General features: G+C 53.2%; 1 protein-coding gene across 5 annotated transcripts in view; it reads right to left on the bottom strand.

Annotated features, from left to right (window-relative positions):
- The window catches only part of CSPG5 (chondroitin sulfate proteoglycan 5), a 56791-nt gene that overhangs the window by 17736 nt on the left and 26364 nt on the right, over window positions 1–12691 (bottom strand). For 2 of the 5 annotated variants that reach the window (XM_061576931.1, XM_061576930.1), the window contains exon 4: window positions 5229–5391. In XM_061576931.1, coding sequence (XP_061432915.1) covers window positions 5229–5391 — 163 coding nt within the window. The remainder of the gene's footprint in view (window positions 1–5228; window positions 5392–12691) is intronic. The other 3 variants (XM_061576934.1, XM_061576933.1, XM_061576932.1) reach the window with 3 other exon arrangements.

The raw sequence follows: 12691 nt of genomic DNA, 5'->3' as shown, positions 1-12691 counted from the left end.
TGGTGAGGATAAGTGGTGAGTGGTCAGGGTGAGTGGTGAGGGTGAGTGGTGAGCGGTGAGGGTGAGTGGTGAGTGGTTAGGGTGAGTAGTGAGGGTGAGTGGTGAGCGTGAGTGGTGAGTAGTGAGGGTGAGTGGTGAGGGTGAGTGGTGAGTGGTTAGGGTGAGTAGTGAGGGTGAGTGGTGAGCGTGAGTGGTGAGTGGTTAGGGTGAGTAGTGAGGGTGAGTGGTGAGCGTGAGTGGTGAGTAGTGAGGGTGAGTGGTGAGCGTGAGTGGTGAGTGGTTAGGGTGAGTAGTGAGGGTGAGTGGTGAGCGTGAGTGGTGAGTGGTTAGGGTGAGTAGTGAGGGTGAGTGGTGAGCGTGAGTGGTGAGTGGTGAGCGTGACTGGTGAGGGAGAGTGGTGAGGGAGAGTGGCGAGGGAGAGTGGTGAGGGAGAGTGGTGAGGGTGAGTAGTGAGTGGTGAGGGTGAGTGGTGATTGGTGAGGGTGAGTGGTGAGGGTGAGTGGGGAGGGTGAGTGGCGGTTGTTAGTGGTGATTAGTGAGGGATGAATGGTGAGGGTGAGCGTGAGTGGTGAGGTTGAGTGGTGAGCAGTGAGGGTGAGTGGTGATTGGTGATGGTGTGATTGGTGAGGATGAGTGGTGAGGGTGAGTAGTGAGGGTGAGTGGTTGTTGTGAGGGTGAGTGGTTGTTGTGAGGGTGCGTGGTGAGGGTGAGTGGTAAGAGTGAGTGGTGAGGGTGAGTGACGGTTGTGAGAGGTGATTAGTGAGTGGTGAGGGTGAGTGGTGAGGGTGAGTGGCGGTTGTGAGTGGTGATTAGTGAGGGGTGAGTGGTGAGGGTGAGCGTGAGTGGTGAGGGTGAGTGGTGAGGGTGAGCGGTGAGGGTGAGCAGTGAGGGTGAGTGGTGATTGGTGAGGATGTGAATTGGTGAGGATGAGTGGTGAGTGGTCAGGGTGAGTGGTGATTGGTGAGGGTGAGTGCTGAGCGGTGAGGGTGAGTGGTTGTTGTGAGGGGTGAGTGGTGAGTGGTGAGAGTGAGTGGTGAGGGTGAGTTGTGAGGGTGAGTGGTGATTGTTGAGGGTGTGATTGGTGAGGATGAGTGGTGAGTAGTGAGGGTGAGTGGTCACGGTGAGTGGTGAGGGTGAGTGTTGAGGGTGAGTGGTGAGTGGTGAGGGTGAGTGGCGGTTATGAGTGGTGATTAGTGAGGGGTGAGTGGTGAGGGTGAGCGTGAGTGGTGAGGGTGAGCAGTGCGGGTGAGTGGTGATTGGTGAGGGTGTGATTGGTGAGGATGAGTGGTCAGGGTGAGTGGTGAGGGTGAGTGGTTGTTGTGAGGGTGAGTGGTGAGGATGAGTGGTGAGGGTGAGTGGCGGTTGTGAGTGGTGATGGGTGAGTGGCGAGCGGTGAGGGGTGAGTGGTGAGGGTGAGTGGTGAGGGTGAGTGGTGAGGGTGAGTGCTGAGTGGTGAGGGTGAGTGGTGAGAGAGTGGTTAGTTTTGAGGGTGAGTGGTGAGGTTGAGTGGTGAGGGTTAGTGGAGAGTGGTGATTGGTCAGTGGTGATTGGTGAGGATGAATGGTGAGAGTGAGTGGTGAGTGGTGAGGGAGAGTGGTGAGTGAGAGTGGTGAGGGTTAGTGGTGAGGGTTAGTGGTGAGAGTGAGTGGTGAGGGTGAGTGGTGATTGGTGAGTGGTGAGGGTGAGTGGTGAGGGTGAGTGGTGAGGGTGAGTGGTGAGGGAGATTGGTGAGGGAGGTTGGTGAGTGGTGAGTTGTGAGGGTGAATGGTGAATAGTGAGTGGGAGTGGTGAGTGGTGAGGATGAGTGGTAAGGGTGAGTTGTGAGTGGTGAATGGTGAGGGTGAATGATGAGTACAGTCAATATGCACTGCTGTTATCATACCAGGTACCACCACCACAATATGTACTCCTCTCATCATAGCAGATACCACCACAGCAGTATGCACTGCTGTAATCATAGCAGGTACCACCACAGTCAGTATGCACTGCTGTCATCATAACAGGTACCAACACAGCAGTATGCACTGCTGTAGTGATAGCAGGTACGACCTCAGTCGGTATACACTGCTGTAGCGATAGTAGATACTGCTATCGAGTTGGTAGATACCGCTATAGTAAATACTAAAACAGTCAGTATATACCACTACAGTCAGTCAATACTGCTACAGTCAGTATATACTACTATACAGTCAGTACATATTGCTACGGTGAGTAGCTACTAGAGTCAGTAGATACTATTATAGAGTGAGTAGATACTGCTATAGATTTTGTAGTTACTACTATAGTCAGTGGATACACTATAGAGTCAGCAGATACTATACAGTTAGTCGTTACGAGTATATAGTCGGTAGATACTACTGTAGGCCCAGTAAATACTACTATGGTCAGTAGTTATTACAGTCACTAAATACTACTACACAGTCAGTAGCTACTACTGGCTCAGTAGATACTACGGTACAGTCAGTAGATACTACTACAGAGTCAATAGATACCACTTCCTCTGTTGTATGTAAGGTGTTGTTAGTATATATACCTACGAGGGGTAAAGATATTTTTTGAGGGGGGGGGGAGACCACAATTTTCGGAAACATTTTGACATCAACTATTTACCCCACACTTTCTACAACTTTTTGGACTTGTGAAAGCCTCTTATATATTTGTTGGTGGAAAAATGTACAAACAGCCCACCGGGCTTTGACAATACCTTAGTATCTGTGTATATACATGTAAGGTTTTTAAGAAAGATATTTTTCACCCGGGCAAAGCCGGGTACTTCCGCTAGTATATTAATATGTCTTTGTTTTTCCAATCCAGTTTTTTTTTATGTGTTCTAATGTTGAAGTGAATAATCTTGGCGAAGCATCACTTCGTTGGAGTCTATTCTTAGCACACGTCTGGTGGGTAATTGTTGGGCGTAATACGCCGCCACCACTTTGGTTGAGCTGGTAATTCCAGTCAGGGCCCAACAGGGGGCAATAGCGAGTCCGACCTGTGACAAGCAGGACTCGGGGGTCCGGCATCCCGGGGGGGATGGTTGGGAACCAGAGGGGGACACCCCAGGGCCCCGGGTGGGGGGCTGGGGGGGATTGCGCAACAATCCAGGGCCCTCGAGAAGGATCCAGATGGTGGGCGTGGCCAGGCGCGGGGTGACCCTGGGAGCCCCATAAAAGCCGGACCCCGGAGCGGCTGAGGCAGTTCGCCTCAAGCTGAAAAACCAGAAGCCACCTGAAGATAGGACCCTGGACCCCAAGTCCCGACGTCCTTCTGAGGGCCGGGGCTCAGTGAGGCCAGTGGTCAATAGGCTAGGACCCTGAGGATCCCTCGACCCGACGTCCTTCTACGGGCCGGGTCTGGATGGGCCAGGGTCGTGACTCGCACCTTGGCTGGGTCGGGTCACCCTCCCCTAGGTCCCGCTAGCCAGAGGGCTACAGGAGCAGTTAGCCCCAGTGGCTAGGATACGTTAGCCCGGAGGCTGTACCTCCCTCGGTTGTGGGTGGAAGGGGCCATTACCCCTTCGTGTTAGGGACCTCGTGTTGTGTTCTTGTTACATTATATAATAAACGTGTTGCCTCCTAGGAAGACTCCATCTCCATACAAACCCACTACACACGTTTTGTTGGCACTTTAGATACGTACATTTGTGTGGCTGTCCCATTTCTGTCATTGAATTTCATTATTCAGGCCTCATTTTATGCTGCATCAAACTTCATATTCTACATTAGATTCCACGTTTAAATTTCCACATTTTACTACCATACAAGTATTTATATAAATATAAACATGCAGTGACAGTAAATTCAATTGGGGGGGGGGTCTTGTCCATTCTTGCACGACATATTTTAAATTTGCTTATTATTGGAAATTGGCAAAAATAAACAAATAGACAAAAAATACTTTAAAAGGTTAATTTCTTTCCTGTACCCGAGCTTACCACTCCAATCTCGAAGACTCTGCATGGGGTGATGTATACACGTGCAGTCTTTTCATTGTTTACGTTGTATATAATGTATAATGTACTATGTGTAATAAAAGACTTCGTCACACACTGCTGGTCTCAAAGCGCCAAGCGAATGCGCTCCAATCCCCGCCGACGGTAAATTCTTTAATAGTCGTCAGACGGTGGCTGCGAGTCCCCCCGCTGCTGTCACCCGAAGCGGGCGCCCCACGTGGCGGTGACAAGATGGCAGCTTCCCGCCAGTCATTCGTGGCCGCGCCCAAGATGGCGGCGTCTTGCTGTGTGTCGGGGAAGGCGGGAAGCCTCGCAGAGGTTGCAATGGCGGATGTCTCGGCCCCACCCGAAGTTTCCCCCCGGAGAGGCCCGACGCGTGGCTGTCCCGGCATCGTCGCTGGCACGACCAGGGTAACCAAGTCTAGCAAATCAATTTGCTCCTCCACGAGCCGCCAGCCGTCCTCGCCGCCAGAAGATGCAAACGGCCCGGCTCCCGCGACATCTTGTACCCCTGTTGTGTCGCTCGCCGCCGACCCGCCTGCGCCCTCCGTGTTCGGGAGCGCCACCGCTGGAGGAAGGTCCTCCTCGTCCTCTGAAGAAGGCGTAGGTAGATTTTTCTTCTTGAGATGTTTTGACATCTCGAAGCACTTCTGACCCCAATGTAATAAAAGACTTCGTCACACACTGCTGGTCTCCGTTGCTCTTGTATTTAGCTTCTTTCTCGCACCCCGCTGATCCTGACAACGGACCAGCATCTCCTCGCGCGCGCCCCGCACGCGCTCCCTCGTCAGCTCTTCCGCTCCCCCACTCTGCACACCGCTGGCCGACGGTGTGCCGAAGCTCCTCCAGGCACGTGGCTGATCACCTTAAAACTCATCTATATACTTCTGGTTATGCAAATTATAGTTAATTCTGTGAATGGTTTTTGGCATTTATTTGAGTACTTTTCCATATTTAAGTTTTTAGTTTCAGGAGTTATTTTATGCTGAGTTTTCATTGCTATGCCTTGTACATCGATTTGGGATCACTGATGAAAGATGCCATATAAAGGTAATTATTATTATTTGCTTCAAATTGTATAATGTATGCAAAGCAATACCTCAAGCATTGACACTTGCATCACAGTGCTCCGCACAAGGCCTGTGTTCGTTACACATAGCGTCCACGTCAATTAGAACACAACAGCCGTAGGCCTCGGCGGAACTGCCACTGACTGCAAAGAGGAGCAAAGCAACGATAATGAGACCGACATACCAGAGGGGACATCGTAAGGTCGTACCGTACACAGCATGTTGTCATAATAGTTGAGGGCACGGGCACTGGGCAGCAGGCTGGGCGACTCTTGGCAGCTCTTGCGAGGTGGGGGGGGCATGCAGGACTCCACAGCCACTGTCGACAAGGAGAAGTTGTCAGCTCCAACCTCCAGCTGACACTTGGGCAGGCTGCAGGGATGTGCGCGCGCACACACACACACAGACATACACAGAGACACACACACACACGGGGGCAAACACACAGAGATGCACACACAGATACAGACACACACAGAGACACACACGGACAGACACACACAAGGGGGCAGACACACACACGGGCGCACATACACAGACACAGGGACGCACCCGCACACAACCCAGCGGCTAGAGTTTAGTTATGTAAATAATTTTATTTGGTTTTCACTAAATCTTTTGAAACGTTTTAAGACTTTGAGAGATGTTGTTGTTGTTCAATGTGTCAATGCAAAGGCTTATCTAATCAATGAACAGCGGATGTGTAGTGACTGATGTAGATCCGATTCAGAATCTTGATGTGCTTGGATAAATCCGATTATCTATAAAGCTATTTTTCACACATGTCCAGTAGGGGCGGGTCAGAACGTTTCAACAACAAACAATGCTAAAGACGATGGGAGTTCAGGAAGAGGGGGAAGGAATGGATCTATATATTTCTTACCTAATAATTACCATGTCAAACATATTCCCACCATACTAATAGGGGTTTTCCCCTTTTTTCTGGCAACAAAACTGACACCTTTTGCAAGGAATCATGTTTACATTAACCACAATACTTGCAGTCAAATGAAAATAAAAAACAATACTTTGATAATTTATGCATTGTCCTTGAAACTGATTGGTCCACACCACAGACACTTATCAGAGTATTGTTTTTTGTTGGTTTGCATTTGACTGAAAGTATTGTGGTTAATGTAAACATGATTCCTTGCAAAAGGTGTCAGGTTTGTTGCCAGAAAAAAGGGGAAAACCCCTATTAGTTTATTTTGGTACTGGCAAAGGAGGTCCCATGATGTAGCTGCTCACCCCGAGCTCTCATTACTCTGGTATTGCGTTGTCTTTGAACTGTGCGCCTATTAGCGTCATCTGGTCGAACACCATATGAGACTAGGCTCTAAAGAAAGCTGTCTCTGGTGTGGACCAATCAGTTTCAAGGACAATGCATAAATTATCAGAGTATTGTTTTTTGTTTGCATTTGACTGCAAGTATTGTGGTTAATGTAAGCATGATTCCTTGCAAAAGGTGTCAGTTTTGTTGCCAGAAAAAAGGGGAAAAACCCTATTAGTATATTTTGGTACTGGCAAAGGAGGTTCCATGATGATATATTCCCACTATTTTATATTAATAATAACCATCTGCAATCCAACTGTTCTGCTGATTAGCATACAACAGAAAGGAAGAGGTGAGTAATACAATAAACCCATGCCATGGGGTTATCTGCATCATGAGCTCACATTGAAATATAATTTAAGCGCTCAATTTCAATTCATAAATAAAAGTTTAAAATATGCGGAATACATGTTCATAGCATTTCACAGAAATGCACAATACAAGTGCAGGCCTACTAGAGTGTAAGCCTTCCCTGAATTGATGTCTCCTCCCTTTGCAATGCTTCTTATCCCCCTGCAAAAAAACCTCTTAGCAACGCGCGCGCCCGTGAATAAAACATTCAGCTGAATATTCATCAAGCTGTCAACGTTGGATTGGGGTGCTGGCAATGAAAGAGTGGATGTGTGTAGCGATTATTAATGAGTTCCCACAGTCTGAGACACCGAATCAAGAGACTAAAGATCCATTGTGTCTCAAATGGTTAAGTTGCGGCCAATGTAGCGATGCAAGCAAGGAGGAAGAGGGAGGATGAAGAGCGACCTCGGCGGACCACCGAATGGAAGTGGGCCTGACACTTATTTCCGTCATGATCCACTGCTTGCGGTGCGATAGATCGTAAATGTGCTAGTTTATGAAAAGCACTCAAACTGAATCTAAATAGAGCACACATTATATTACATATTCAATGCAGTCAAAACCGAGAACCCACACATTATAAATTATAGTATGGGTGGCCTCCGGTTTATGACGATCCACATTTCCGACGTTGATACAATACAAACAAGGATCGATTTTTGATGCAGAAACTTGAATCGCGACTCGTCTTTCGACACGACTCCGGCCACATGTGAATTTGAGTCGGTCCGGTCTCCGATGTGACTTGGCGTGGAGCTGTTGTTCATCTCAAGTGTTTCTGTGACTTTTTACCGATTGAACACTGGTGGGAGTGAGGAAGACACCAGGAGACAGAGACACAGGTGGGAGTGAGGGAGACACCAGGAGACAGAGACACAGGTGGGAGTGAGGGAGACACGAGGGGACAGAGACACAGGTGGGAGTGAGGGAGATACTGGGAGACAGAGACACAGGTGGGAGTGAGGGAGACACGAGGGGACAGAGACACAGGTGGGAGTGAGGGAGACACCAGGAGAGAGACACAGGTGGGAGTGAGGGAGACACGAGGACAGAGACACAGGTGGGAGTGAGGGAGACACGAGGAGAGAGACACAGGTGGGAGTGAGGAAGACACGAGGAGACAGAGACACAGGTGGGAGTGAGGGAGACACGAGGAGAGAGAGACACAGGTGGGAGTGAGGGAGACACCAGGAGACAGAGACACAGGTGGGAGTGAAGGAGACACCAGGAGACAGAGACACAGGTGGGAGTGAGGGAGACACGAGGAGACAGAGACACAGGTGGGAGTGAGGGAGACACGAGGAGAGAGAGACACAGGTGGGAGTGAGGGAGACACGAGGAGACAGAGACACAGGTGGGAGTGAGGGAGACACGAGGAGAGAGAGACACAGGTGGGAGTGAGGGAGACACCAGGAGAGAGACACAGGTGGGAGTGAGGGAGACACGAGGAGACAGAGACACAGGTGGGAGTGAGGGAGACACGAGGAGAGAGAGACACAGGTGGGAGTGAGGGAGACACCAGGAGACAGAGACACAGGTGGGAGTGAGGGAGACACCAGGAGACAGAGTCACAGGTGGGAGTGAGGGAGACACCACGAGAGAGACACAGGTGGGAGTGAGGGAGACACGAGGACAGAGACACAGGTGGGAGTGAGGGAGACACGAGGAGAGAGACACAGGTGGGAGTGAGGGAGACACCAGGAGACAGAGTCACAGGTGGGAGTGAGGGAGACACCAGGAGACAGAGTCACAGGTGGGAGTGAGGGAGACACCAGGAGACAGAGACACAGGTGGGAGTGAGGGAGACACGAGGGGACAGAGACACAGGTGGGAGTGAGGGAGACACCAGGAGACAGAGACACAGGTGGGAGTGAGGGAGACACGAGGGGACAGAGACACAGGTGGGAGTGAGGGAGACACCAGGAGACAGAGACACAGGTGGGAGTGAGGGAGACACGAGGAGACAGATACACAGGTGGGAGTGAGGGAGACACCAGGAGACAGAGACACAGGTGGGAGTGAGGGAGACACGAGGGGACAGAGACACAGGTGGGAGTGAGGGAGACACCAGGAGACAGAGACACAGGTGGGAGTGAGGGAGACACGAGGAGACAGAGACACAGGTGGGAGTGAGGGAGACACGAGGAAACAGAGACACTGGTGGGAGTGAGGGAGACACCAGGAGACAGAGACACTGGTGGGAGTGAGGGAGACACGAGGAGACAGAGACACTGGTGGGAGTGAGGGAGACACCAGGAGAGAGACACAGGTGGGAGTGAGGGAGACACCAGGAGACAGACACAGGTGGGAGTGAGGGAGACACGAGGAGACAGAGACACAGGTGGGAGTGAGGGAGACACCAGGAGAGAGACACAGGTGGGAGTGAGGGAGACACCAGGAGAGAGACACAGGTGGGAGTGAGGGAGACACCAGGAGACAGAGACACAGGTGGGAGTGAGGGAGACACCAGGAGAGAGACACAGGTGGGAGTGAGGGAGACACCAGGAGACAGAGACACAGGTGGGAGTGAGGGAGACTCCAGGAGACAGAGACACTGGTGGGAGTGAGGGAGACACCAGGAGACAGAGACACAGGTGGGAGTGAGGGAGACACCAGGAGACAGAGACACAGGTGGGAGTGAGGGAGACACGAGGGGACAGAGACACAGGTGGGAGTGAGGGAGACACCAGGACAGAGACACAGGTGGGAGTGAGGGAGACACCAGGAGACAGAGACACAGGTGGGAGTGAGGGAGACACCAGGGAGACAGAGACACAGGTGGGAGTGAGGGAGACACGAGGAGACAGAGACACTGGTGGGAGTGAGGGAGACACGAGGAGACAGAGACACAGGTGGGAGTGAGGGAGACACCAGGAGACAGAGACACAGGTGGGAGTGAGGGAGACACGAGGGGACAGAGTCACAGGTGGGAGTGAGGGAGACACCAGGACAGAGACACTGGTGGGAGTGAGGGAGACACCAGGAGACAGAGACACAGGTGGGAGTGAGGGAGACACGAGGAGACAGAGACACTGGTGGGAGTGAGGGAGACACGAGGAGACAGAGACACAGGTGGGAGTGAGGGAGACACCAGGAGACAGAGACACAGGTGGGAGTGAGGGAGACACGAGGAGACAGAGACACAGGTGGGAGTGAGGGAGACACCAGGAGACAGAGACACAGGTGGGAGTGAGGGAGACACGAGGGGACAGAGTCACAGATGGGAGTGAGGGAGACACCAGGAGACAGAGACACTGGTGGGAGTGAGGGAGACACGAGGAGACAGAGACACTGGTGGGAGTGAGGGAGACACCAGGAGACAGAGACACTGGTGGGAGTGAGGGAGACACCAGGAGACAGAGACACTGGTGGGAGTGAGGGAGACACGAGGAGACAGAGACACAGGTGGGAGTGAGGGAGACACCAGGAGACAGAGACACAGGTGGGAGTGAGGGAGACACTGGGACAGAGACACAGGTGGGAGTGAGGGAGACACCAGGAGACAGAGACACAGGTGGGAGTGAGGGAGACACTGGGAGACAGAGACACAGGTGGGAGTGAGGGAGACACCAGGAGACAGAGACACTGGTGGGAGTGAGGGAGACACCAGGAGAGAGACACAGGTGGGAGTGAGGGAGACACGAGGGGACAGAGACACAGGTGGGAGTGAGGGAGACACCAGGAGAGAGAGACACTGGTGGGAGTGAGGGAGACACCAGGAGACAGAGACACAGGTGGGAGTGAGGGAGACACCAGGAGACAGAGACACAGGTGGGAGTGAGGGAGACACCAGGAGACAGAGACACAGGTGGGAGTGAGGGAGACACCACGAGAGAGACACAGGTGGGAGTGAGGGAGACACGAGGACAGAGACACAGGTGGGAGTGAGGGAGACACGAGGAGAGAGACACAGGTGGGAGTGAGGGAGACACCAGGAGACAGAGTCACAGGTGGGAGTGAGGGAGACACCAGGAGACAGAGTCACAGGTGGGAGTGAGGGAGACACCAGGAGACAGAGACACAGGTGGGAGTGAGGGAGACACGAGGGGACAGAGACACAGGTGGGAGTGAGGGAGACACCAGGAGACAGAGACACAGGTGGGAGTGAGGGAGACACGAGGGGACAGAGACACAGGTGGGAGTGAGGGAGACACCAGGAGACAGAGACACAGGTGGGAGTGAGGGAGACACGAGGAGACAGATACACAGGTGGGAGTGAGGGAGACACCAGGAGACAGAGACACAGGTGGGAGTGAGGGAGACACGAGGGGACAGAGACACAGGTGGGAGTGAGGGAGACACCAGGAGACAGAGACACAGGTGGGAGTGAGGGAGACACGAGGAGACAGAGACACAGGTGGGAGTGAGGGAGACACGAGGAAACAGAGACACTGGTGGGAGTGAGGGAGACACCAGGAGACAGAGACACTGGTGGGAGTGAGGGAGACACGAGGAGACAGAGACACTGGTGGGAGTGAGGGAGACACCAGGAGAGAGACACAGGTGGGAGTGAGGGAGACACCAGGAGACAGACACAGGTGGGAGTGAGGGAGACACGAGGAGACAGAGACACAGGTGGGAGTGAGGGAGACACCAGGAGAGAGACACAGGTGGGAGTGAGGGAGACACCAGGAGAGAGACACAGGTGGGAGTGAGGGAGACACCAGGAGACAGAGACACAGGTGGGAGTGAGGGAGACACCAGGAGAGAGACACAGGTGGGAGTGAGGGAGACACCAGGAGACAGAGACACAGGTGGGAGTGAGGGAGACTCCAGGAGACAGAGACACTGGTGGGAGTGAGGGAGACACCAGGAGACAGAGACACAGGTGGGAGTGAGGGAGACACCAGGAGACAGAGACACAGGTGGGAGTGAGGGAGACACGAGGGGACAGAGACACAGGTGGGAGTGAGGGAGACACCAGGACAGAGACACAGGTGGGAGTGAGGGAGACACCAGGAGACAGAGACACAGGTGGGAGTGAGGGAGACACCAGGAGACAGAGACACAGGTGGGAGTGAGGGAGACACGAGGAGATAGAGACACTGGTGGGAGTGAGGGAGACACGAGGAGACAGAGACACAGGTGGGAGTGAGGGAGACACCAGGAGACAGAGACACAGGTGGGAGTGAGGGAGACACGAGGGGACAGAGTCACAGGTGGGAGTGAGGGAGACACCAGGACAGAGACACTGGTGGGAGTGAGGGAGACACCAGGAGACAGAGACACAGGTGGGAGTGAGGGAGACACGAGGAGACAGAGACACTGGTGGGAGTGAGGGAGACACGAGGAGACAGAGACACAGGTGGGAGTGAGGGAGACACCAGGAGACAGAGACACAGGTGGGAGTGAGGGAGACACGAGGAGACAGAGACACAGGTGGGAGTGAGGGAGACACCAGGAGACAGAGACACAGGTGGGAGTGAGGGAGACACGAGGGGACAGAGTCACAGATGGGAGTGAGGGAGACACCAGGAGACAGAGACACTGGTGGGAGTGAGGGAGACACGAGGAGACAGAGACACTGGTGGGAGTGAGGGAGACACCAGGAGACAGAGACACTGGTGGGAGTGAGGGAGACACCAGGAGACAGAGACACTGGTGGGAGTGAGGGAGACACGAGGAGACAGAGACACAGGTGGGAGTGAGGGAGACACCAGGAGACAGAGACACAGGTGGGAGTGAGGGAGACACTGGGACAGAGACACAGGTGGGAGTGAGGGAGACACCAGGAGACAGAGACACAGGTGGGAGTGAGGGAGACACTGGGAGACAGAGACACAGGTGGGAGTGAGGGAGACACCAGGAGACAGAGACACTGGTGGGAGTGAGGGAGACACCAGGAGAGAGACACAGGTGGGAGTGAGGGAGACACGAGGGGACAGAGACACAGGTGGGAGTGAGGGAGACACCAGGAGAGAGAGACACTGGTGGGAGTGAGGGAGACACCAGGAGACAGAGACACAGGTGGGAGTGAGGGAGACA

The sequence above is a fragment of the Lethenteron reissneri genome, chromosome 62 (assembly GCF_015708825.2).
Source record: "Lethenteron reissneri isolate LAM-NWPU_2019-01 chromosome 62, ASM1570882v1, whole genome shotgun sequence".
Taxonomy (NCBI): domain Eukaryota; kingdom Metazoa; phylum Chordata; class Hyperoartia; order Petromyzontiformes; family Petromyzontidae; genus Lethenteron; species Lethenteron reissneri.
This window is presented reverse-complemented; position numbering and strand designations above follow the sequence as displayed.